The 24,803-nt window shown below is 40.8% G+C and overlaps 1 protein-coding gene across 2 annotated transcripts; it reads right to left on the bottom strand.

The window, feature by feature from the left end:
- Positions 1-4,534: 4,534 nt before the first annotated feature.
- Positions 4,535-21,220, bottom strand: SRI (sorcin). Of its 2 annotated transcripts, XM_048511222.1 has the most exons (9): positions 21,205-21,220; positions 21,013-21,093; positions 15,769-15,852; positions 14,255-14,324; positions 13,608-13,651; positions 12,155-12,302; positions 11,279-11,392; positions 8,105-8,163; positions 4,535-7,028 (listed from the first exon to the last, which is right to left on the bottom strand). In XM_048511222.1, exons 2-9 carry the CDS (start codon positions 21,037-21,039, stop codon positions 7,002-7,004), a joined length of 573 nt encoding a protein of 190 aa, XP_048367179.1. In that variant the 5' UTR covers positions 21,040-21,093; positions 21,205-21,220; the 3' UTR covers positions 4,535-7,001. The 2 variants fall into 2 exon arrangements, with proteins under 2 accessions (XP_048367179.1, XP_048367178.1); XM_048511221.1 differs by lacking the exon at positions 21,205-21,220 and having other exon boundaries at positions 21,013-21,175.
- Positions 21,221-24,803: the final 3,583 nt, after the last annotated feature.

Here is a 24,803-nt window from a genome sequence, read left to right as displayed (position 1 = left end):
TTCTAGAGTTTTGTTGGATGTGGAGTCAACTTCTAGAACATTTCCCATTAAATTCAAGAATACTTAAGGTAAAATGGACATTTCTGTGTTAATTCTGGAGAACAACCTCCTTACATATTAGCTTTTTATGGTCCTCCATAGCTAAAATATTTAGATATTTATCATGTGCCTTTTCCAATATTTTGATTTGATAAAACCCATCTGCCACTTAAAATAGTTTGGTGATCCTCATTCTGTAGTTTTCTGAATCCATTCAGCTTATTTTCAGATTATTAAAAGACAAGAAATTTTAAGGGAGCAGATAGCTGAATGTAACTTGGTGGGCATTGAGACAAGTCTTCCTTGAGAAAAGTCTTATTTTAGAAATAATGATGTGCGTTGTGCTCACCAGTTTCATTGTCTTCCATTCATATCATTCATTTGTAAGATTTGAATCAATCATCCTTGGATCACTGCTAATAATTGTAAATATGCAGCCACTTGGTAATTTCAGTGTAAAACTAAATAATAATTTTAATAAATTTTGGCTTTTACTTCCGTGATCTAGTACAGCTCATAGCCTTGCCTTGATGTGTCAAATGATGATTTGTGAATGATGGTCTGTAGGAATGTTGTGAATGATGGTCAGTAGGAAGAGATGAGTATTTGACCAAGAAGTAGAATAAAAGTTTGAAAAGGTAAGATACTAGCCCTGCTTGCAAGTTACAGTAATTACACTTACAGTTCATGTACAGTGTACTCGAGCTTGGTTTATTTCTGTATTGAGTCATTCTTTTACCAGTGCATGTACTTGTGATAAAAACTGCAGAATTATCCAGGTACCAGTTCCAGGTTTAATTTGGAAAGTGAATTTGTATTGGCTCTTTCGTGCAAACAGCTGCACACCATACAGGATGTATGTCCATTCAGTGTAATGTGAGCATGGCTAACTTAGAAACATGGTTTCTCTGTCTAGTTAATTACTATTTTCAGTACATGTAGAAAATGTGTCAATTTTAATTGCTAGCATGAGGGCATGAAGCTGTTAGGCATTTGAACATAAAATCAGAGTTCTCCTAATACCAATACTTTTCCATCATTAATTTAAACCCATAAAATCAGAGTTCTCCTAATACCAGTACTTTTCCATCCTTAATTTAAACCCATTATTGTAAGTCTTATCCTCTGCTACCGGAGGCAGTGGAAAGTTTCTCTCAGTGATTTGTCTGTCTTGGGAAGAAGTAAATCATGACTTACATCCAACCTAAGCTCCTTAGACCTTTAGAGTCTTTCAGTGGAAAATATTAGACTAAACTAGGATTGAAATTAGTCCTGATCTGCAGCCTGGTTCCTATGAACTGTTACACTGGCAAAGACAGACACAGAACTGTAGTGTTTTTAAGATTCCTCATATTGCCCCCACAATAAGCCATACAGTGTAGAGGTTACATAGCTATAATAATCCATGCCTTTGAATTGTAACAAGAAAAAGTGCATTTGAAAACATAATGAAGTCCTCCATACTTTTCTTAATCTCACGTACCAGAATGCCAGCTATGCCATCGGATAAAGGGAGCTTACCTGATATATCTTAAAATGGGAAACACTTGCCTCACAGCCATAGTTGCAATGGTGCAAGTTGTCGGTATGACATCGATCTATAGCAGGGGTCCCCAACCTAGTCCCCAATCCAACCTAGTCTTATGGGTGCCATGGTGCCTTCTGACACCTTTTTTGACACCAAATGTTTTTAGGAAATGGGTAGTGAGAATTCTGATTGACTGAGATTTGATTGGCTGTGCAGATTTTTAAAAATGTTTCTTTGGCAGCAGCTGCTACCAGAGTACAAGATTTGAACTGTGATACTGAAAGTGAGCTGCAGCAGCCATTTTGTGGCTAGCTTCATCTCCTTTGTCAGCCATTTTGTTCCTGCACCCTCCATTTCATGTCAGAATTCCAAATGTGTCCACTTATTCACAAGACTGAGGGCCCCAGTGTTAAAATGTACCTGTAAGTAAGGCTTGGGCCAATCCAAATTTTAAAACTATTCTGTAAACAAGGGTTTCACAGGATTAAAATGATTGCTAAAAACAAGACTTTCAGTAAAACTAAAATTGTTTGCTTCAAAACTTGTGAAGATTTCCAATTTAATTTGAGTTTTCTGTAAGCAGTGAAGTCTTATCAATGAAGACAGTCTGGCACATAAAAGTGCTTGCCTTTTAAAACAAGAGTTCGATGGCTCTATAGAGATTAAAAGAATTTCTTCTGGCGTAAGCTTTCCCGGTGAAATTATTAATCTGCATTATGCATCTTTTGAAGTAAGCTCTGATTCATGAAAGCTTAGCCTGGAATAAATGTTAGTATTTAAGGTAACTCTGGATCTGTTTTATTTTGTTGCAGCAGAATAACTGCTACCCATCTGGATTTATCAGCCTTTTAAGTGTTTACAGCTCCATCCTGGTCGGATGGGGGCAGGTGGAAGGGCTTGAGGGAGCAGTGCAGCCTTATGCAGGTGTACTTGCCCTCCCCAGGGCACTTACCCCAGCAGAGGAGGCAGACATGCTGGCGGCCACCTGCCCCTCAGTTCCGCCACCCCAAAAAACAGAAATCCAGGCTGCAGCAAGGCTGCACAGGCATCCCAATTGGATGCCAGCAGTGTGGGGAGTTTCCGGGGTGGAGCTGACATTACTTGGCTCCCACCTGGGGTTTAGGGCTGGGAGTGCTGCACCCTGGCCCTTGAACTTATGTTACTACTGAGGACTTTGATGGGGCTGAAAGTCTCATTAAGAGAGACAACAGTCACAAATATTGCAATGTTGGTGACTTGCCTGTACTGTATTTCTGTACAAGATCTTGTATTAGTGGGTTCAACAAAACAATAATCAAGTAGGGGCTTAGATCCATTGTAGATTTAAGTGGATGCAAGGAGGGTGATGATTTTCACCTACCTGCTCACCTGTATGAGATCTCCAGTCTCCTAATGTAGGTTCTCAACTGGTCCCTTGGGAGCAGCATTTCAAGGTGTGTGTTGGGCTGCCACAGGAGGCAGGAATTGGTAAATATCGCTCTTCTTTGTGATGGAAAGTTCTGTCTAGTCACAGTTGATTTATGGTGACCCCATAGGGCAAGAGTTGTTCAGAGGTGATTTGCCATTGGTTGGTCAAGAGAGATCTGAGACAATTGTGACGGGCCCAGGGTCACCCAGCAAGCTTCATGTGGAGGAACTGGAAATTGAACTCAGTTCCCTAGACTATTGTCCACTGCTCTTTAACCACATTACACTGGCTTCCCCCTCCTTCTGGTCCTATAGAAATCTAGATGGGATCCAAGCCTACACCTAAGTTTGAAAATTTGACCACAAATTTCAATCCCCCCCCCCTCCCCGTTCATAAGTAGGTATAAAATGCTGCTTATAATACACTTTTCATACTTTCAGAGAAGGATGACATGGTTAAAAATGTTTGGCTGTTCAATTTGAAAAGATTTCCTTTTAAACCACAGATAATGCTGAAGAAATTAGTTTTGTCTTTGGGCCTGAGAAAGTATTATTTTCAGTCTGATGTAATTCTTGAGCCTCTTACAGCTAATCATACTATATTTGGATGAATTCTCTGTAGAAAGCCCTGGGATCAGACTGTGCAAAATAAAACTAATACATAAAGCATGGCAAAGTACATCCAGCCCTGTCACGTTCTTTTCCAGCTGCTTTAAAATAACTATCGCACTAGAGGAGCATGAGAACTGGTTACTGTAGCCTCATGCTGTGAAGGATACAGATGTGCAGCTGGAAACTACAAAGTACAAATTTTAACTTTTGTAAAGCTCTGGTGTTACATTTCTTGCAATTGTTGATATCAGTGATTGTACCTTACAACTGTCCTATTCCTCGGGGCTTCAGATGCTACATGCCAATACTGTATGTGATCAAGGTAATATATCCATGAAGGCTGAGACTGGGTGGTTTTGTAATGGTATCTCTATGAGTGATTTCCAGGTATTTTCATATTTACTAGTAAATGTTGCCATCTTCTATTGTAGCTGTATATACAGTGAATGTTATTTCTGTTTTACAGACTTTCTGTTTTGCAGAAAAAATCATGTGGTATGAGTAATGCTTTTCCAGTTGCAACTGCGATTAGAAGTTTACTGATAGAGTTCTGATAATGCCAGTCTATTATTGCTCACAGCAAGCATTTCTAAATCCTATAAGAGCCAGCATGGTGTAGTGGTTAGAATGTCAGACTAGGATCTGGAGCACCCAGATTTGAATGCCCGCTCTGCCGTGGAAGCTCAATGGCTGACCTGGGGCCAGTCACCCTCAGAGGAGTAGAGAACGCAGTAGGCCATTTGTGATCTCTATCGGTAAAGAAAGGCAGGGTGTAATTATAGAAGTATACTGACAGAGAACTGCCTGTATTCTTGATAATAGTGCCAGAGAGAAATTCCTGTCAAGTTTATTTAAGAATGTAATTGGGTTAAAGGATTTTTTTAAAGATTTACCACATTTACCCCAAAAGGAAGATGATCCTGAATGTAAGATAGCTCACCATAAAAATATTTTATACACAATTTTTTAATTATGGTACATGTAATTTGTATTTAAATGTAAGATAATTCCCTCTTTTTCTTGATGGCACATCTTAAAACGCATCCTGGTCTTCCTTTTCAGTAAATAGTATTCTCGTATTGTGTTGCTTTGTAAGATTTTGTATGTATAGTCAAAACTGTTTCCCATCCCACTTTCTTTTCTGGAAATTGATAAGAATTTTCTCCACCTAAATTGCAACAGCCATTGGAAATTATTAAAAAAGCTATAAATAAACCAAGAATAGGGTGGGGGGGGGGGAGGGGGAGTGGAAGTATTGGATTGACATGATCATAGTGGAAGGTGCTGGGTTTTATTGCCTCAGCATACTGGTCAATGTGGCTCAAAATTGTCTTCTCCAATTGGTAGAGGTTTGTTATGATCTAACAAAGTTTCTACTACCAGAGATCCCTTTCATTGGAGTTGCCATGGCCTGAATGTGAGATTCTGGCATGCAAACTAGTGGTGTCTTGCTGAGCCTTATTGCCTTCACCAAAGCTATGAAATATTGGGCACCACTGCATTAGGTTAAATATTAGGCAGATAGAGAATATGGCAGAGCAGATGTCTGGCCACTAATTGGTTGGATGGAAGTTAAAACTAAAATATATATTTTCCCTCTAGTTTTGAGGTTCAGAAAAATAGACATAGATTGTAAGTATGAGAAGCCTTACAAATTCGAGTTTTGCAACATATATTTTTACAAACAGTTTAGAAATACTTGTATATATGCTTTACTGCCCTTGAATAGAGTGGTGCTAGCTGACAGCTATAAAATCACAGTTGTAATTTTGCAATATACCAAAAGCATTAATACAGTAATTCTTGTGGAGCACTTGTGTTCCGAATCTGTGGGGTGTTTGCTAAGACATGCAGTCTGATATACAAACTGAATCTTCGAGTTGTCTTTATATCATAATATTATTTAGAACAATCCCAGCATAACTTGTATGCTTTTGATCCTTTTGATTTCCATGAAATTAAATGACTGTGTTAAATGTGTCCAGACCCATTTCAACTTTTTACAATCATTACAGCAACAATTACTACATTTTTAAATCTGCTGCTGAAAACATTTCCAGTGTGACAATCAATTTCAACATTGCTCTGGGTGTACTAGTTATGCTTTACCTGGTATTGAATTCTTGCAAAAGCAAGTACTTGTGTTTACGCTGTTAGTACCGTAAGAGGATACTTACATTACACCACCCCGTGGAAATTGCCTACTATTGTCTCATACTTTTTTTTGCTGTATTATGATATAACTTCCTAATTCTTCCTGGTATGCTGCTAAAACAGATTTTTTTTGGAAATATGGATACAAAAACATGCCCATTCATAGCACTGCAGCTTTTTGCCATAAACAATAAAATCCATTAAGCTAGATTTCCTATTAACTAAAAATGTTCCTTTTTATAAAATGCAATTTGTTTATCATGGCAATTATGAGAATATTTACTACAAAATGCTTTTTTGTTTTCATTACTTGCATATTGTAAAATCAGTAAAAATGGCTTTCAAATGAATGGTTTGTGTTTGGTATTTTTTTTAAAAAGACCCTTAATTTGATGTGTGTGCATGAGAAGACTTACACTGAAATTCCTGTCTTATATTATAAGCAAGATACATATTTGTTTGTTTAATTAGATTTTACACCACCTCTCCACTGTCTGATTTCACATGCCATATAAATGCCATAAAAAGACAAAAACTATTATTTGGAAACTGCTCAGCACTATTGTCTGTTTCAACCAAGGGGAGGAGCTGGTTTTAACAACAGTGTTTTTCCACCTCCAGCTGTTTCTGCACGGCTGAGGCAGCGGCTGCCCACAGGCTTAAAGTAAGGCGGTAGAGCATCGGGAACCGCTCGCACAGTTCCATGCAGGCAGTCCTGATGCCGCTGCTGCCCGCAGGGGCGGCTCCACAAGAAGCCGCCCAGGGTGTCTGCAAGGGACTTACCTTGCCTTCCTGTGCAGCTCGGGATGACTGAAAAGACACGCCCATGCTGCCCTCTGACCCTTCCCAAATTATGTATTTGGAAAGCCACACCTGGATTTCTTAGGAGGTCTTGGTTGTCCCTGAACATCTAAAATAAATTTCTCTACCACTTCATATAGTATTGTTACACATCTAAATGCCAAAGCAAAATAACAAGAAGGTATGAACAGTTCTCAGTAGTACAGGAAGAGATGATAAAAACTGGATAAATATGTTATTACTTGATACAAAATGAATTACAAATATGAAAGACCAATCAACTCAAAACAAAATTTATTTCATGTTCCTTCTTTTGTTAGTTATCAAAACTATAAAGGCATATAAATCAATATTAATAAAATATGCAACTACCACTTAGTTACTCAGCCATGATTTTTTGGTGGAAAGCTACAAACAATGTGGAATGTTGATCATGCTGAGTTTCTTCCTTCATTACAAATTAGATGCTCATGATACACTGAATGAACTGCAAAAAGAACAAAACAAAACAAGGTATGCGTTAAATCCTGTGTAGTATCACACCTTTTCCTACTTTTCCTTTAAATATTTTTCCTTAGAACCTGCTGACAGGGCTGGTATAAAGGTTTTTGAACACCACAACTTTCAAACTGTATCCCAGGAGTTCTGAGACTTTTTGAAAGGTAGCTTAAAACTACAAGGCAACCTTTCATGAAAGACATTTTTCTTTCATTATTGATTTCCCCTTGAATGGAGGAATAGAAGAAACACTGGGTATGTGAAACATATCCAGGGGGGACAACAGGGCCCCTAAGTCTGCAGGTGCTGCTCCATGTGAATTGAGGGCATAACCATATGTCCCAAATCTTCTTTCATGCCTCACTCTGTGAGCAGAGGAAATCCTCAGCAATGCAGCACTGTAGAGCCAGAGACAGGACTCTTGGACAAGTTAAGAGACAAGTTAATTAAAGACCTGTGTGGGAAAATAGCTACTAATTTAATTTGGTTTACACTAAAGTAATGGGCTACATTAAGGGCTGAGGAGGGAAGCGTGTCTTGTCTGTTCTTTGAGCCATGCTAATCAATTACAGTTAGGCCCAGCTCTAAGTGAGGCTTTGGCCTCTATGGCCTGCTTGTAAAGCCTCTCAGCCACAGGATGTGGGACTACGTCTGCTCCAGCTGCCATGTTCTTATTTTACTCTGTCCAGGAATGCTATGGAAAACACACATGAGCTTGGACAAGCTAATATGGATACAGCTCTCCAGGAACAAGAGGTTGGGGCACCTCCTAAACACTGCCCACACATAGCAACATGCTAATTCTCATGCTCCTTTAAAAGTGTTCAGTTTTCTCAGCATAATGAAGCTAACTGGGAAATTTTAGTCCTATAACTATTTTTCAAGAAGCTGGCTTATAGACTAAAACTGCTGCTCTAGTCTCTGGAAAAGGACAGGATAAGAGACAACAAATAAACTCATGGCTGGAGCTCTCAGCTTGGCATACAATAAAGGGTAGTTAGACATATATAGATAACTGTTTTAGTCTGCATCTCTCCTAGCCAAACCAGATTTAGATACACTTACATCATCATACTGGAAGTTCACTATTCCCTGCTGGGCTGCATCCCTTCTTCGAAAGCTATCTGCAAAAATATATAGGAAGAATGGTACAATGAGAGAGGACCCAGCATATAAAAAGCATCACCTGTACAAATATGTGAGATGCCTACTATGTATAAGATGCCCTGTGTGTTATTAAATCACTTGTTCAAAGTGTTCCAAAGGTCTTGTTCACGACCTTTTCCTAGTGGCAAGGTTTTTCCATAGCTTGTTTTATCTAATTGGCTGTGTTACCTTAGTAATTAATGGGACAATCTGGTTGTTTTAAAACTGTTGCTTCTTGCAGCAGAATATAGTACAGTCTTCTGAGGCAGAAGTCATTCATATTCCACACTAACGCAATTGCTACTGTTTTTAAGTGTGCTGACAGACCAAAAGATAGAGTTTAGGTAAATATTTATGATCAAGCAAATGAGGACATGGAGAAATAAGCTTGGAAATGAGTAAATATTTAGCCATAATAAGTAATTAGGTGTTATTGCTTAATATGAATCATAACATTTAACCTAAGTTTATTATGTAAAATGTTTTGAGAAAGTTAACTTAGGCCCTTTCCGCACGGGCCATTCCGGCGTCCCTGCACTGGCAGGAATTCTGCCGGTGCAGGGGTGGGGGCCGTTCGCACAGAAGCGTGCGAGCGGCCCCTGCAGAGGCCGGCGCAGGAGAGGCGGCTCCACATGGAGCCGCCTCTTCCCCGTCCCTTTCCCACTCACCTCGTCGCCGTCGTCGCCCTGCTGGCCTCCGTAGACCCGCCCACGCTGCCCTCCGACCTCCAGGGGTCGGAGGACAGCGAGGGAGGGTCTTCGGAGGCCAGCAGGGTGACAAAGGTGACGAGGTGAGTGGGAGAGGGACGGGGAAAACAGTGCATTCCCGGTGGTGCCGTTCGCACCGCGCCGCCGGGAATGTGCTGTTGTGCCAAAAACCTCCCTCCAGGAGGGAGGTTTTTGGAGGCAGCCTGAGGCTGCCCTGGGGGAGGAGGATGGGAGCCAGGTCGGCGCTGCTGCGTTTTCGCAGCACCGCCTGTGCGAATGGCTCCCTGGGGACGGCATTTTTGCCGTCCCCAGGGTGCTGTTTATGGCCCGTGCGGAAAGGGCCTTAGTCAAAACTGGTGAAGCTTCAAGGCAGTTTCTACAGCAGAAAGATAACCAATTCACAGAGCAATTTTTGGACAGACGAAATCAACTTAGGTTGCTTAAAGACATGCATGTCCTATCTTTCCAACAGACTCAGGGCAGTTAAGACCAAGAATTGGAGACAGAATATTTACAATTCAAAAGCAAAGCAAAACCTCACTCCATAGTAAATTGCTAGAGATAGTCACCCCTTCTCAATGTGTACACTCCACTATATTAAGACTACTGACAGGGGTCAGTGCTATCAGTCACAGACCAGGAAAGGGATTTAGGCGTCTTAGTTGATAGTTCCATGGGAATGTCAACTCAATGCATGGCAGCTGTAAAAAAGGCAAACTCTATGCTGGGGATCATTAGAAAAGGAATTGAGAATAAAACTGCAAAGATTGTCATGCCCTTATATAAAGCAGTGGTGCGACCGCACTTGGAGTACTGTGTCCAGTTCTGGTCGCCGCATCTCAAAAAGGATATTGAGGAGATAGAAAAAAGAAGAGGTGCAGAGAAGAGGGGCAACAAAAAAAAGGATGATTGAGGGACTGGAGCACCTTCCTATGAGGAGAGGCTGCAGCGTTTGGGACTCTTTAGTTTTGGAGAGGAGGCTGGCTGAGGGGGGGATATGATTGAAGTCTACAAAATTATGCATGGGGTGAAAATGTTGCGTAGAGAGAATTTTCTCACAATACTAGAACCAGGGGGCATACATTGAAAATGCTGGGGGGAAGAATTAGAACTAATAAAAGGAAACACTTCTTCATAGCTGATGTAGTGATTGGTGTTTGGAATATATATATATGCCTGCCACTGGAGGTGGTGATGGCCACTAACATGGATAGCTTTAAAAGGGGCTTGGACAGATTTATGGAGGAGAAGTCGATTTATGGCTACCAATCTTGATCCTCCTTGATCTGAGATTGCAAATGCCTTAACAGACCAGGTGATCAGGAGCAACAGCCGCAGAAGGCCATTGCGTTCACATCCTACATGTGAGCTCCCAAAGGCACCTGGTGGGCCACTGCGAGTAGCAGAGAGCTGGACTAGATGGACTTTGGTCTGATCCAGCTGGCTTGTTCTTATGTTCTTATGTACTTTAATTCAACAGGTGATATATATTTTAAAAAATCCCAAATTCTTCAATTAAGTAACCATAATTAAAAAGTTCTCCAAAATAGCCATCTTTCATAGACTTTCATGGAGGCTAAAAAGGTAGCAATTTGGCATTTAGCTTTAGAGGAGCTGTTCCTCAAAAGAAATAACCACTGCGTGTGTCCAATTTGACAGAGGTTAGATTACCCATGATGAAGGGATAGTCAGCAATTACTGGGTCACTATGAGCATGCAGCAAATTCATGTGTGTTGACAGTTCTGTGAATGGTGTAATCTGTTTACTTTAATGCACTTTTGAAAAACATGTGAATTAGCCACATGATGTTGCAGGTAAGAGGGAGGGTTAATCTGCTTATATACAAAGGGGGTGAACAGAGGAAGATGAAAAAGTACCTACCATTGAAATACCAATACTAAGTCATTCACATTGACTTGACTTTATGATTTGTGCATTTGTACTCTCTCTCTCTCTCTCTCTCTCTCTCTCTCTCTCTCTCTCACACACACACACACACACACACACACACACACACACACACACACACACACACACACACACACACACACGGCCTGAATAAACAACAGCGAGCTACCAAGTTCACTTACATGAACAGCTCCCTATATGAAATTTAGACAAAGGAGAGCCAGTATTTAATATAAACCCATTAATTCCAATAATAGAGGCATGCACCAAAACACAGGGTTCTTATGAAGACAAAATGGAGCAGAGAAGAATGAAATAAGCTACTTTAGGAACTGAGTGGGGAGAAAGGCATGATATACATTTATTAAATATATATATATAAATAAAACATATCAGTGAGATTGACTGTTGTGGGTTTCCTAGGCTGTATGGCCCGGAAAATCCACAACAGCTAGTTGATTCTTCAATAATACATACCAGTGAGAGCTCTGAGTTTAACACAGCAGGCAATATAGTCATCAAATGCAATCTTTCCATGAGAACCATATCGTTTTGTTATTGCATTCATTGCTTGTGGAGTCAACCTAAATCCTAAATGGAAAAAGGGACAGAAAATACAAAGATAAAAATGAGTTCAATACAGTCACTGTTTTTTCCTATGTGTGCTTCACATTACTTACTAATGTAGTACACTCCACCAAAAATGGTACACAACTGGGCACACTGATTAGTCAGAACTTATGTCTTGAATCTTCCAATGCCTATCATATGCATTTTCTATCTGTTTTAGCCTATATTTTTTGTAATTTCTGCAATTTTATTATTTTAATTTTTTGTACTTTGCTGGTCAATTACCATAAATAAAACTGATACTGATACTGGCACACAAGTACCATTCAAGTCACATGGAACAGGATGGGGATGCCTGGTGGTCAGTTCAGAAGAAACACTTAGCTCCCCCTCCCATACTACAGGAACTTAGAGGTACCCAACAAAGTTGATGGATGGCAGTAGATTCTAGGCAGACAGTCAAAAGATACTTCTTTACTCAACAGTTAATTAAGTTGTGGGATTCACTGCCTGCAGATGTAGTGATGGCCACACACTTGGAATGGGTTTAACAAGGAGATTAATGGAGAATTGGCTGATAGCTGTGGTGATTAAAGGGAACATCTATATTCCAAGGCAACATACCTCTGAACACCAGTACCAGGAGGCAACATCAGGAGGGAGCATTGGCCTCTATGCCTTGTTAGTTGGCCCTCCTGGGTAACTAGTTTGCTGCTGTATGAAACAGGTTGCTAGACTAGATCAGTCTGATCTGGCAGGGCACTTCTTATGTTCTCAACTTACCCATGGTTGCCAAAGCTTTCTGCATCTCCTGAGAATCCATTGAGCCACTGCGGTCTGAATCAACACTCATGAAATGCTGCCGCCAACCACTCAGCCCAGCCCAGAGCTCTTTGAATTCATTAAAGCCCATCGTGCCAGACATGTCTCTCTGAACTATGGCTAAGGATCACATCATTTAGTAGCAGAACAAATGCAAGATAAATATTATTTAATGCAAAACTGTCAGCTGCACAAGAAAACACAACACAAGAAAAGTCAACCACAGATCTCCTGGAACTGTATTTCTCTAAACAGTAGGCTGTCATTCCATGACTAGTTTTTAGTCAAAATTCTAATTTAATTATTTTGTTTTCAAGGACAAATGAAACTACATTGCAAAGTTATTTTTCTGCTAATATGCCAGTTTGCATTTAATTTATTCATGCCTTGCCTTTATGCCACAGCAATCTTCACTGTGGCTTAACTTTTTTTTGCTTTTTAAATTCACATGCAAAATAGTCACCAAGTTACTTGTTACTAATATGAGATCCAAAGTCTAAAAGTACATGTAACCAAGGTCTCATAAATCTAAAAAATTGCTGAGGAATACATATGTCAAGATCTATTTCAATGCAGCAGAGGAGTTGAACGAATATACAAAGCTTACAAAAACCTGTAAGGTATCTATTTTTCTGTCTGGATACTCTTCTTCTCATTGCTACTTTATGTCTTAGGCCGTTTCCGCACGGCCACCTCGCGCCCCCACGCCGGCAAGAGTTCTGGCGGCGTGGGGGCGGAAGCCCGCTCGCACGCAAGCGTGCGAGCAGGCCAAGCAGAGACCGCCGCAGGAGAGGCGGCTCCGCATGGAGCCGCCTCTTCCCTTCCCTCGATCGACTCACGATGTCTAAATGGAAGTGATGGCCTGCTGGCCATCTAAGCCCCGCCCACGCTGCCCTCCGACCTCCTGGAGGTTAGCGGAGGACCAATTATTAGGCGGGGCTGCGACTTTCCAGCAGGCGTATCGTGAGTCGGACAAAGTGAAAGCGCCTTCCGGCGGCGGTTCGCGCAGCGCCGCACGGGAAAAGCGCTTCCTCCCCAACAACAACCGCTTTAAAGGGTTGTTGTTTAGAAAGCGACCCTGACGCCCGCCCTGGGAAGGGAAGGCGAGTCAAAGATTAAGCCCGCTGCTGCGTTGCAGCAGTGGCGCCTGTGCGAACGGCGGCCTGGGGGTGGCGTTTTTACCGCCCCCAGGCCGTCGTTTATGGGCCGTGCGGAAACGGCCTTACAGATTTCAAACTCAGGAAATCTCTTCTGTAGGAAATGCAGAAACAATGTAGTGACCCCCAATGCAAACTTGCCTAGCAATTCTGACCTGCATTTCTTTTTTAAAAAAGCATTACAAGTCATTTCAGTCATCACAACTTCCTCCATAACCTCAGAACAAAAAAACAAATTCAAATAACTTAAAAGATACATCCAGCATGGAGATCATGAGTCTGCATGTCTCTAAGTTGAAAGCTGTTGTAAAGGCAGGAAAAAGAGAAATGCATCAGTTAACAGCAATATCTACGCTCTTATCCAATATGCATTATTTCCTCCCAAGTTTCCCCCGCTAATTCCTGAGAAAAGTAGTTTTGAAGGCTGGGAATTAAACTCATGATTCAAGAAGTCAACTCTGCCAAAGTTATTAATTCTTCAGGGTTTAACTAATTTCATTTTTTAAAGTATGCTACAAAAGGAGTATAATTGTAAAATATTATGTTCTGTGTTTAAATTATTAGACATTGAGCTATGGAGGAGAAGTCATAATAAATTATTAGACATTGATTTATGGAGGAGAAGTCGATCTATGGCTACCAATCTTGATCCTCCTTGATGTGAGATTGCAAATGCCTTAGCAGACCAGGTGCTCAGGAGCAGCAGCAGCAGAAGGCCATTGCTTTCACACCCTGCATGTGAGCTCCCAAAGGCATCTGGTGGGCCACTGCGAGTAGCAGAGTGCTGGACTAGATGGACTCTGGTCTGATCCAGCAGGCTCTTTCTTAAGTTCTCATGTTTATACAAGAGTCTTAACAATTTTGCTATGTTAAAGATTTAAATTTTTAAACCTGCTAAACTTACGTTTATATGCTCCTGCAATGCCTGATTGGGTAAGACATCTTTGAAGCTCATCAGCATCTATTTGCCCATCCTTAGGAAAACAGGGAAAGAATCACTCCAAATTTACTTGCTTTTTTGCCCAATTTATTTAGTATTTATTTATCTATTTCAAAACATTTATATGCCACTTTCCAGCTCAATTACAGACCTTAAGGCAGCAAGCAATTAAAAGCAATTAAAAATTTACTTTTGAAAATAGAAAATGACAAAACAAACAAGGAGTAGGGTCAGTATTCCCTTGTTTGTTAATGAACATGCAACCATCACTAACTTTCTCAAGCTAATAGGTCCCTCTTAAGATCAATGACCAGGCTACAGACAAGAACTGATAGATTGGATCCAGACTAATCAGCAATTTCCAGTAAGCCCTTTTCCTAGCAGAGTGTAGCAGTTAAGGCCAAAAGATTCTAGTCTGGAAGTTCAGTTCCCTATTCCTTCACATGAAGCCTGTTGAGTGACCTTGGGCCAATCTCAGAACTCTCCCACCTGCCCCTATCCCACAAGGGTGTCTATTGAGAGTAGGAGGGAAGCGACTGTAAGCTGCTTTGAGACTCCTTGCGTTAGTGAAAATCAGGGTATAAAAACCAATTCTACTTCTACCCACTATACACATCCCTCAGATTGTTCCTCAGGGTCCCCATTCCCAAGGAGCATCAATTCTTAAAGATCAGGGGGCTGAAGTGGGAGTGCAGCACCCGGAACCTTTTGTTCTACTGATGGACAATCCAACCCAAAGTCTAGTTCAGTTCTCCTGTGCTACCAGTAGGTTGTATTGTGGTATCGGGAGATGTTTGTGGTATCGGGAGATGTTTGTGGTATCGGGTTCATTTGTGCATGCCTGCAGAGGTATGCATCGGTGGCAGGTAAGTTTTTTAAAAACAGACCCGCTTCCATGTGAAGGCATGACAGCAACCCAGATTGTTTCCATAGGCTCCAATCACTGCTTGCACAGATGCATGCAAATGTGAAAACAGGAAAGCGGGTTCCTTGATCCCGACTGCAACCTGCTACACATTTGCTGTGTGGCGTGGGCCTTAGAACAACTTTTTTGAGCTTGTAGGCACCTTTGGAATTCTGACACAGGGTGGTGGTACAGTCAGAAAACAGCTGCTATGGGAGGTGGAGCCAGCCAGAAAACAACTCCTACAGCTTGCCTCAAGTCACACAGTGAAGCTCCTTCCACTGTGGTGGCAGCTTCTTCCAAAGAAACATTTTGAAAGAACTGCACAACCAATCAATCCTCCAGTGGCCAATCAAAAGACTTGTTGGGCAAAAGCCCCACCTGACCCCATCCACTTTCTGAATACACTTGACAGGCTCCAGGAAAGGTGTCAGTGGGTACTGTAGTGCCCATGTGCACCACGTTGGGAATGCATGACCTAGAATAACGATTAATTAGGAATAATCTCACAATTATATCACCAATAAAGAGGAACTAGTGTGGTCATTTTAAATGGAAAAAAAGGAGAATATACCTGCCCAGCAACTGCTGCAAAATAACCATATAAGGGATCTTGAGCTTGACCAGGAAAAGCTGGTCTGCCTGGAGCACTCCCATACTAGTAAGAAGAAGAAACCAGGAATTAAAGTAAAGTCAATACTTTTGTGGTACGTTGGATACATAATACTCCTCCTTGATCTTTTCAACAAAGTGTGTTTTGAAGGCTGCTCCATAGCAACTGCAGTTACAACATGCTCTACTACACCTGACTGATATCAAAAGTTATTTCTCATAAAGATTTAGCATTTCTTCTTTTTAGGAGTGTACACGGGCGGGGGGGGGGGGAGGCAAAAAGTTATACACTGAAGATTATGGTTGTTGCTTGCTATTTCATTTCTGCTTTCTCTTTTATCATGAAGTACTGGCTTATTCCACAGCAGAGATTCACTGTAACTATTCAAACAAATCCAAAACTTTTGTGTATTGCTGATCATGAGTCTGTGCACATATGCCTTTAGAGGCAACTGTAGGCCCAGAAGTTTCCAAAAACAAAGGCAAGTACTTGCTGGGCAGAACAGGGCATTTTCATCCGAGGAGGAGGAATAGATTTGTTTAGAGACAGAGCCAGGTAAAATGTCTTTTTCCTGGTTTACCAGGCCATGAAGCTGGTTGTGCTTAACTGTCACCCTTAGAATGTTCGTGCAGCATGTCTGTGGCCTGAGGGGTTGGAATACCCTTAGAATGTTTGCACAGATGGGCAGAGATGAGCATTGAAAACAGTAAATAGGTAATACTGTTAGGTAATACGAGTGGAAGTGAAACACATATATACTTTGCTGTGTGAGACGTCAGGTGGGGTTCCCCCCCTCACACGCAGGTAACTTTCACTCTCTGTGCCTCACCCACTGCTACCACACAACACACATACTCTCATACACATCCAGCTCATCCTCACACACCTCACTCTGCCCTCCCTTACATCCAACCACCACTTATCCACTTCCTCACCCATATTCGCCACAGCTCTCTTTTACTAAAAGCGAGCTGGAGTTTGCCTTTTTCTTCTAAGAAAATCCGCGGGGTGGGGGCGAACCAACACTACCGGCTCCGCTTCTTTTGCACATGACCCTTTAAGAACCCAGGGAGCTGGCCTCAATCCAAGCACCTCCCACCCTGCCTCTGCTGCCTAACTGGGATAGCCTCCTTGCCCCGGTTCTGCCTTACCCAAGCCAGGACTGTGTGTGTCAACCAGCCTCATGGACAGCGGGATTCACACTCTGGACAGTTCCGTTGTGGAATGGAAAGGGTTACCTTATACTAAAAAAACAAGACAGCACCATATAACAATGTGAATTGAAAAGGGAAAGAGGGATTCAATTTGACCACCCCAAAAGACTGTGCTGCAGATCATTGGACCTGCATGGACATCTGTGTGGGTTGTGGACTGTGATGAGAAGGACAATCGATGAGATTGAAAGAACTCCCACAAGAAAAGTTTTTGATAACTTGGGGAAAGCTAATTATATATCTAGAAAAGAGTTCAAAGGATAAGATGATTGAAGAATATATAATATGAAATGGTTTACAAAATTATATTGCAATAAGTTAATCTGCAAAAAAGTTGTATTATGAAATAAATTGTATACCTTTATTAAGGGAAAAATAAATATGGATTCAGTCAATTAACAGGGGAAGTCCAAAGCAATAAGTATTGGGCAGTTACATCACAATAAAAGGGATAAAATCATGATTATGGGATATTGAAAGGGCCTAGATAAGAAAAGAAATTTATTTAAATTACCAAAGAATAGTGAAGTAACTGATTTGATTTAGATGTATTGAATTATGTGTTATTGTTATGGGTAGTTGGGGTAGGATAGATTATGTTTGGGTAACTGTAAATGTGGGTCATTTGTTACATGTTAATATTTGTTGACGTCTTATGTGTTTCAATGGTTTCATGTATGTTTTATGTTCAATGTGTTTTTTAAAGAAGGAAATTAATAAAAAGTATTATGGAGAAGGACAATTGCCACAGCAACGCGTGACCGGACCCCGCTAGTCATATAATAAAAGCTAGAGACTGCATAAAGCTTTAGAATTAAATGTTAACATCAACCTTGGGATAGAAGCTGAATGATAGGTCCCCCTCTCTATATTCAAATAAGACTCACACGTAGGAGCCTGGGCTTAAAATGACTGCTTTTATTTATTATCATCCAACACAAGTTACTTTGTTTACAGAATAGCAATCAATGTCTAAGCTAGATTTGAGATTACAGAAGCCAGGTGGAGGAAATAATGTAAAGGAATTACTTCAGCAAACATTTGAACACATACCATAAATGTCCTGGTGGACAAGAAATCACATCTTCACAGCAGAAATCACATCTTCTAGCTTGGTGAGCACTCTCATAACTTTCAAAATGTGGAGTGTGTACCTTCACAGAATGGCTGTCATGGGGTATGGGGCCTAAGTGCTGGAAGGCTGCAAGCCGACCTCCTATGATAGTTGCTGCTATTTCTAAACGGGTGCTCCCTAAAGACACAAAGGGAACGCCTCCTGCTTTTAGGAGATGGAGGAAAACCAGGCCTGGTTATTTGCTTTAGGGAAAAGATGCTGCTTGGTTTCAGTGTTTAAAGGGGGAGGCTTTCCTTCCCTATACCCCCACAGGGAGAGGCTTCTATGCCCAGAAACAGAAGGCAGGTGGTGGATATTGCCAAGCTAAGGATATACAGATATAACACACCTGCTTGGGATGGGTTCAGTGCTTTGCTAGTCAGTTCACTGGCAAGGAGTGGCAGGAAGTTCCCGGTTGTTGTTTTCTTCTGTTTCATTAATGACCTTTTGAATTTTATCCCCAAGGCTCAGGAAGAAGGAGCAAAAAACACACTGGCAGTGATGGCCCTTTTGGGGATCACTGGCCTAGAACGTACATTTAGACAGACACAAAAATCCTCTATTTACTTTATGAAGGTTTGCACCTACACACAGATGATCTGCACACCAGAGGGAAGCAAGTACAGTCCTCTTCAGTTTTTTTTAAAATTACTATTCCAAAGTGATATTTCTGGGAGTCAGGACACACAGATCATTAGATGCACCTGTATGCCACAGATTCTCATTAATTCAAACAGCTGTCTTTTAGTTGTGTGGTCTCCTCCTTAAAACACAGTAAGGAGGACCCTTCAGTGAGAGTGCAAAGTTGGTTTGCACAACACTGGGCCTAAACTACCTCCAGAGCAATTCAGGACAACATATTTTCCATACCTATGGTGACTGAACTTGAAGATGGCAGAATGCACTTACTTCAGACTGCATATTCTGAAATATTCCTTCAGGTTACAAATTCCCTACAAAGAGAAAATCGGCCAAGCATTGTGGAAGAAGGGATGTATGGGGGAAGAATTTACAACCTGCAGTATGAATGCCGTCCATTCTGGAGTCTTACCACTCCGCTTTCTCCCCTATCCATTCCTGTATGCATCTTGCATCACTGGAAGTGCATCATGGAACAAAATGAAACAAAATGGTAGCAATCAATCTATAGAGTTTCCGTCTGTCTCAGGATCCAACTGGAATTGGAAAGAACATCTTTTCTCTCTGGCTGATGTTATCATTTGTTTTCTTGTGAAATATCATTTTGTTTCTATTAAACTTCTGTTTAGGTATCAAGTGAAGATACTTTCTTGGCCGTCAGTGAAAATCCCTAGCTGCCTCTCTAGGTTCAGGGTTGTTTACATCTATGAAGGCAGACATCCCATGCATATGTAGTTTTGTCTCTGACTTAGGTTCTTGACTCCCATTTCAGCGTTAGCATGCCAGCGTAATTTCCCACAGGGCTATAGATGTCTGGTATACTAACATTGCATGCACAGTAGCTAAGGACCCAATTTAAACAATTTACTGGGCTTGCACTCTGACACAGGTGAATTCTATTCCAAATCTATCATGTTTCAGTCAAGTCATAGTATCTGGAAGAGGAATGCAATGTCTAACCTTTCTATGTTTTGGTTTTCTCTGCGCTAGATGCTTTTATGAGAAAAAGGTGCAAAACTCACATTTTGATATGTTCCATTTATATTCACATGTAATAGCAGCTTGCAGTTAAAGTCTAGATTTATTTATTATTGTGTGAACTATTTATTTTATATCTTTCCTTTGTGATCCAGATAATGGCCACAACAGACATAGACACAAACATCCATCCAATAAAACATTTAACACTGAATGTAGTCAGACCCAGTTTTAAAACAAAGCAAGAATGACCACTCAAACAATCAGCATCTAGAATCTACAACAATAATATAAATGTGGCGTTATTTGTTTTGAAGGTTTAAGATGCCTTAAGCATCTTAAGTCCATTCTATTATTCGGCTCTGACCGCTAGAAATGCACAGTATCAGTGCTATTCTCTGTTGTTATTTTTGGGCAAGTTGTATATATCATGTATATATCATATACAAGTATCATGTATATATCATATACAAGTTGTATATATCTGTCCTCTCTGAGGGCCACTTTGTCTCATACACGCCTAGGACTTTTTTTTGCAAGAAGTCAGATCACAAGGTCCATCTCAACAGACCTCCTGGGCATTTCTGTCTGACTTCCACTGTTGTCTACTTCAGTAGGTGGTAGATTCCTATTCCTATGAAATTGTCTCGATTGTTAGCTTTGTAACAATCTTGAAGGAATTGATCACCCAAGAAATACAGGCCAAAACAGCTTTAAGCAAAAAAGAAGTAACTCTCTTCTGCCAGATAAAGACTTAGTGCTTACTAGCTGCATTGCCAAATTTCTCTCACCAATGCTAAACAGGAGAGCTTGATAAAATTTGAAACTGAACTATTTATTTATTGAATGATTCATTTTTTAAACACTGATTTTATTGAGTAATTATCTTAACCTATTTTATGTATGCTAATAAATCTGTATCTATGAAAACTGTCACATATGATTTGCAAATACCCTGGAGCATTCTTATGAACTCCTAGAGGCTCCTATTTGAGAAATGCTCTTCTGCGACTTGTCATGTGATGGAGTTTTTAAGGTATGTCCTCTGATACTATGCTTATTACTCAAAATCACAAATCCTTCTGAATTTATTTGGACTTGATCCAGACAAGTGGGCATAAATTTCAGTCTTATTCTTTTAAATTACTTTCCCCATTCTCATATTATATAAAGGAGGTACACATTCTTTAATTAAGAAATGATTTCACAAACTATCGGATTGCTCATTCATAATGCCAAAGAAAATAAGCAATAACTTACTGCAGTGATGTTTGGTTGTGATTGCATGCTTATTCTTCTTGCTTGGCTGGCAACCTGCGCAGAGATTTCTGTTTCCTTCACCTATATAGAAAAGGTTTAGGGGACGAGGGGAGGAAGGTAAATGGTACAATCCGTAGGAACAGTTACCAAGTATAATATGAGATTGACTGTTTGAATCGGTTGACAGCTCACCTTTCAGTGTGTTCATCAGATTTCGAGTTATTGAATGAGTGTAGGTGTACATAGGTGGGGGAGTATGCAAAAGACAGGTTTGGTGAGCAAACACAAGCTACAGTGTAACAGTTCATTTGCAAAGTAAACACTTTCTTGCTCTTAATATATTTGAAGAAATGCTTATTATTTGCTTTAATGTGTTTAATTCTCTTTTTGTTTTCATTGTTTTCATTTTACATTAGTTTTTTTCCAGAACCTGTGCTCCTTTCTGTTTACCTTATTTGTGAAAGCCTTCTCATTTTTTAAAAGGCTTCTTTTGCATAGAAAAGAAGATTTTGCAATGGCACAAACAAGAAAAATGTTCATAGGAAGGATTTTTTTAACTTTCCAAAAAACTTTATTTTGAATAGGGGCTTGATCAAACCTGGAAGTTTTGAATTACATTCTTTGTAGCAAGGAACAAAGGAAAGAGAGGGACAGTAAGAATGTGTGAACAAGCTATAAAAACAACACAGGTCAGGACATTGTTTTAATCTAAAAGGCAGGTTTGGAGACATTTTCTGAGAAAAGATTTTTTTCTCACCTACTCCTAAAGGAACAAACGCTAAGTGAAATAATTCACTGTTTTATCCTGCTTATTCTCAAACCAGGCTCTGATACATACAAAGTTTTCTCAGACAGCCTTTCTTCAATCTGGAGATGCAAACCGTAGCTGGCGAGGGCTGAAAGCATAACAGACTTTTCTCTTTTACTCCCTGCTCCCATCTACCTCTTGCAGCCACTCTTGAGCACTGATTGGCTGTTACTCACTCTACTCACATGCCAAACAAGCATGAAGGGGATTGGCAATTGATAAAAATGGGCAGAATCTTTGCCCATCTATCGCAGATTTTTATGTTATTCAATGGGCTGCATTTTCACTCCATCTCACCCAATTTCTGTCCATAATACAGCCCTCATGGTTTTTATACATGCATGTTTCATGATTCTCAGAATGGGTTTTTGGGTGGTCAAAGAGAATGCTGCCTTTTGTGTGTACCAGCACAAAAGCTGGTTGGTTCTAAGCCACTATCTGGCATATCAGAGTTAGGCAGGTCTGTGTAATTTGCAGGCTTCTTGTCCAGATTGTTCCTACTACTAATGTGGTACTAAATATGGCTATTAATCCAGTGGTGGGATCCAGCAGGTTCTCACAGGTTCCCAAGAGTAGATTACTAATTATTTGTGTGTGCCAAGAGGGGGTTACTAATTGGTGATTTTGCCACAAGATTTTTGCCTTAGTTACGCCCCTCCTCTCAGCAGTAGCATGCAGAACTTGAAGCAGTCTAGCAGGAGGTGCACCGGCGAGCGTGGCAGCCTGCGCCTGCGTGCATTCGTTTCCCGCCCAAGGACAGGCGCAGCGGCTGCATCCTTGCCACAGCCCCACCCAGGAATGCCCCGCCCCCAGAATGCCCAGCCACGCCCCCGTCGTGCCCTGCCCAGCCCCATTGGTGCTACCCCACAGTTTGAATCCCACCACCATGGGAACCTGTTACTAAAATTTTGGGATCCCACCACTGTATTAATCATCATGTCTACTAGTTATGATAAGCATTTACTTCTTCCAATACCAGAGGCATTTTGCTTATTTATTTCAGTTACTGGGGAGAACAGCTTTCTAGAGGTACTGTGTGGTTTCCGGGCTGTATGGCCATGTTCTAGCAGCATTCTTTCCTGACGTTTCGCCTGCATCTGTGGCTGGCATTTTCAGAGGATCTGATAGTTAGAAAGGAAAGCAAGTGGAGTATATATATCTGTGAGTAAAGGTCAATAGGTGAGGGCATCTGAATATGAGTGGCCTGGCAAGTGAGTAACAATGAAGTGTAGCATGTAAGTAACAATGGAGATAGCAAGGTCAATAGGTGAGGCATCTGAATAGAAGTAGTCTGGCCTTTGTTCCCTTTGATTGTCTATAGTCATCCTCTGTCTGTGTGGAGCTGATTAGTCACTATCTTTAGTGTTTTTCAAAACTGGCAGCCAAATTCTGTTCATTTTCATGGTTTCTTCCTTTCTGTTGAAATTGTTCATGTGCTTGTGGATTTCAATGGCTTCTCTGTGTAGTCTGTGGTTGTCAGAGTGGTCCAGTATTTCTGTGTTTTCAAATAATATTCTGTGTCCAGGTTGGTTTATTATGTGTTCTGGTTCGACAATATTTCTAGAGGTAGTTTGTCAGCCACTGTGTGAACAGAATGCTGGACTTGATGGGGCCTTGGTCTGATACATCATTGCTCTTCTTATGTTCATATTTGGTTGGCTTGTGTCTGTGTTGCTTTTCAAGGCCACAATAATATGCCATGATCCAGAGTTTTCCAGGTAAGGAGACCAGAAGGTCACCAATTGCACTTTCCTCCAAGGCCATGAAACTGGATTTGCATAGCACAATTGGAAGGTCAGGAGTGCTGATAGTTAATTTTCTGCTAGTGGTGTCCTGGGACACTAGTATAAGATCCCATTAGGTGCTTTGATTGCACAGCTGTCAGACTCATGGAATTAGCCTGCAAACTAAATAGAAAAACTTCCCACAGCTATGCAGGTCACAAGGGTCTGTCAGGGCTAATAGTTTATTTTGGAGCAGTGTTGTATGAAAAGCAATTTAAGCCCCAAGTGAGACCTGCAGTGTAGACAGTGAAAACATTCCTAGAAATGACATGTATAATTTGTCTCTCTTGAAGACAGGAAATTTTTTTGCAGGCATGCTAAAGTGTGAGTAGAGGGAAGTTCCGAATTAGAAACCAAATTGGTTACCTTGGTTGATGATTGCTGTCATTCAGACGGCCTGTCAGGATGATGCTCCTGGTAATTTGTACTACCTTCTTTCAGCATTCACCCTGGCACAGGTCCAAGTTAGTTTATTGACCAGACTTTCTCACATATATTTCTGACTGTTTTTGCAACTATTAATCCAAAGCAATACTTTATTGTCTTATTTTAGTACGAGGAAAACGTACAGATTTGTCAGGGCTGAGCTTATGGCCCTTCCTGGGCTTAACTACCAGATTAGTTTGTATTGTGAAGAAGATTCTGAGAGTTTTGATTGCAAACTAGGATGTGAGAATATTTAGATGTTCACAGAAAAGAGCCTGGAGTATTCAGAAGTTGAACTAATTCTTCTTGAAAGGTCTTGCAAAATTCCTGCCTTAACTCAGACTCCCTACCTTGGTATCAAAATAGATGTATTTGTCTGTGCTTCTTGACTTTGAAAGGCCACATAATCTTAAGGAGGATACAAAAAAGACATAAATCTTGGGGTTGTAAGGCTGAGGAAACAATTACGTTAACAAAAAGTTAACTAGCATTTCCTAGAAAGGAACAGTGGGGGCAGTAATTTAGCAGGGATAAGTTAAAAAGAATTGCGCCTGCTAAATAGGGATGTTTAGACTACATGATATCTAGTTAAGGGTAAACTGTAGTTAAGATGGAAGTAATGGTTAGTCATGAAGCAAAATCTATTTTGTATGGTTTTTATATAAGGTGACCAGACGTCCCACTTTTGGCGGGACAGTCCCGCCTTACACCAATCTGTCCTGCGTCCCGCGGGGTTTTGTACCTGTCCTGATTTTGCCTTCTGGGGCGCTCCT

This window comes from Sphaerodactylus townsendi, linkage group LG11, assembly GCF_021028975.2.
Source record: "Sphaerodactylus townsendi isolate TG3544 linkage group LG11, MPM_Stown_v2.3, whole genome shotgun sequence".
In the NCBI taxonomy this organism is placed as follows: domain Eukaryota; kingdom Metazoa; phylum Chordata; class Lepidosauria; order Squamata; family Sphaerodactylidae; genus Sphaerodactylus; species Sphaerodactylus townsendi.
The sequence above is the reverse complement of the archived record's forward strand: the minus strand, read 5'-3'. Positions and strand labels throughout refer to the sequence as shown.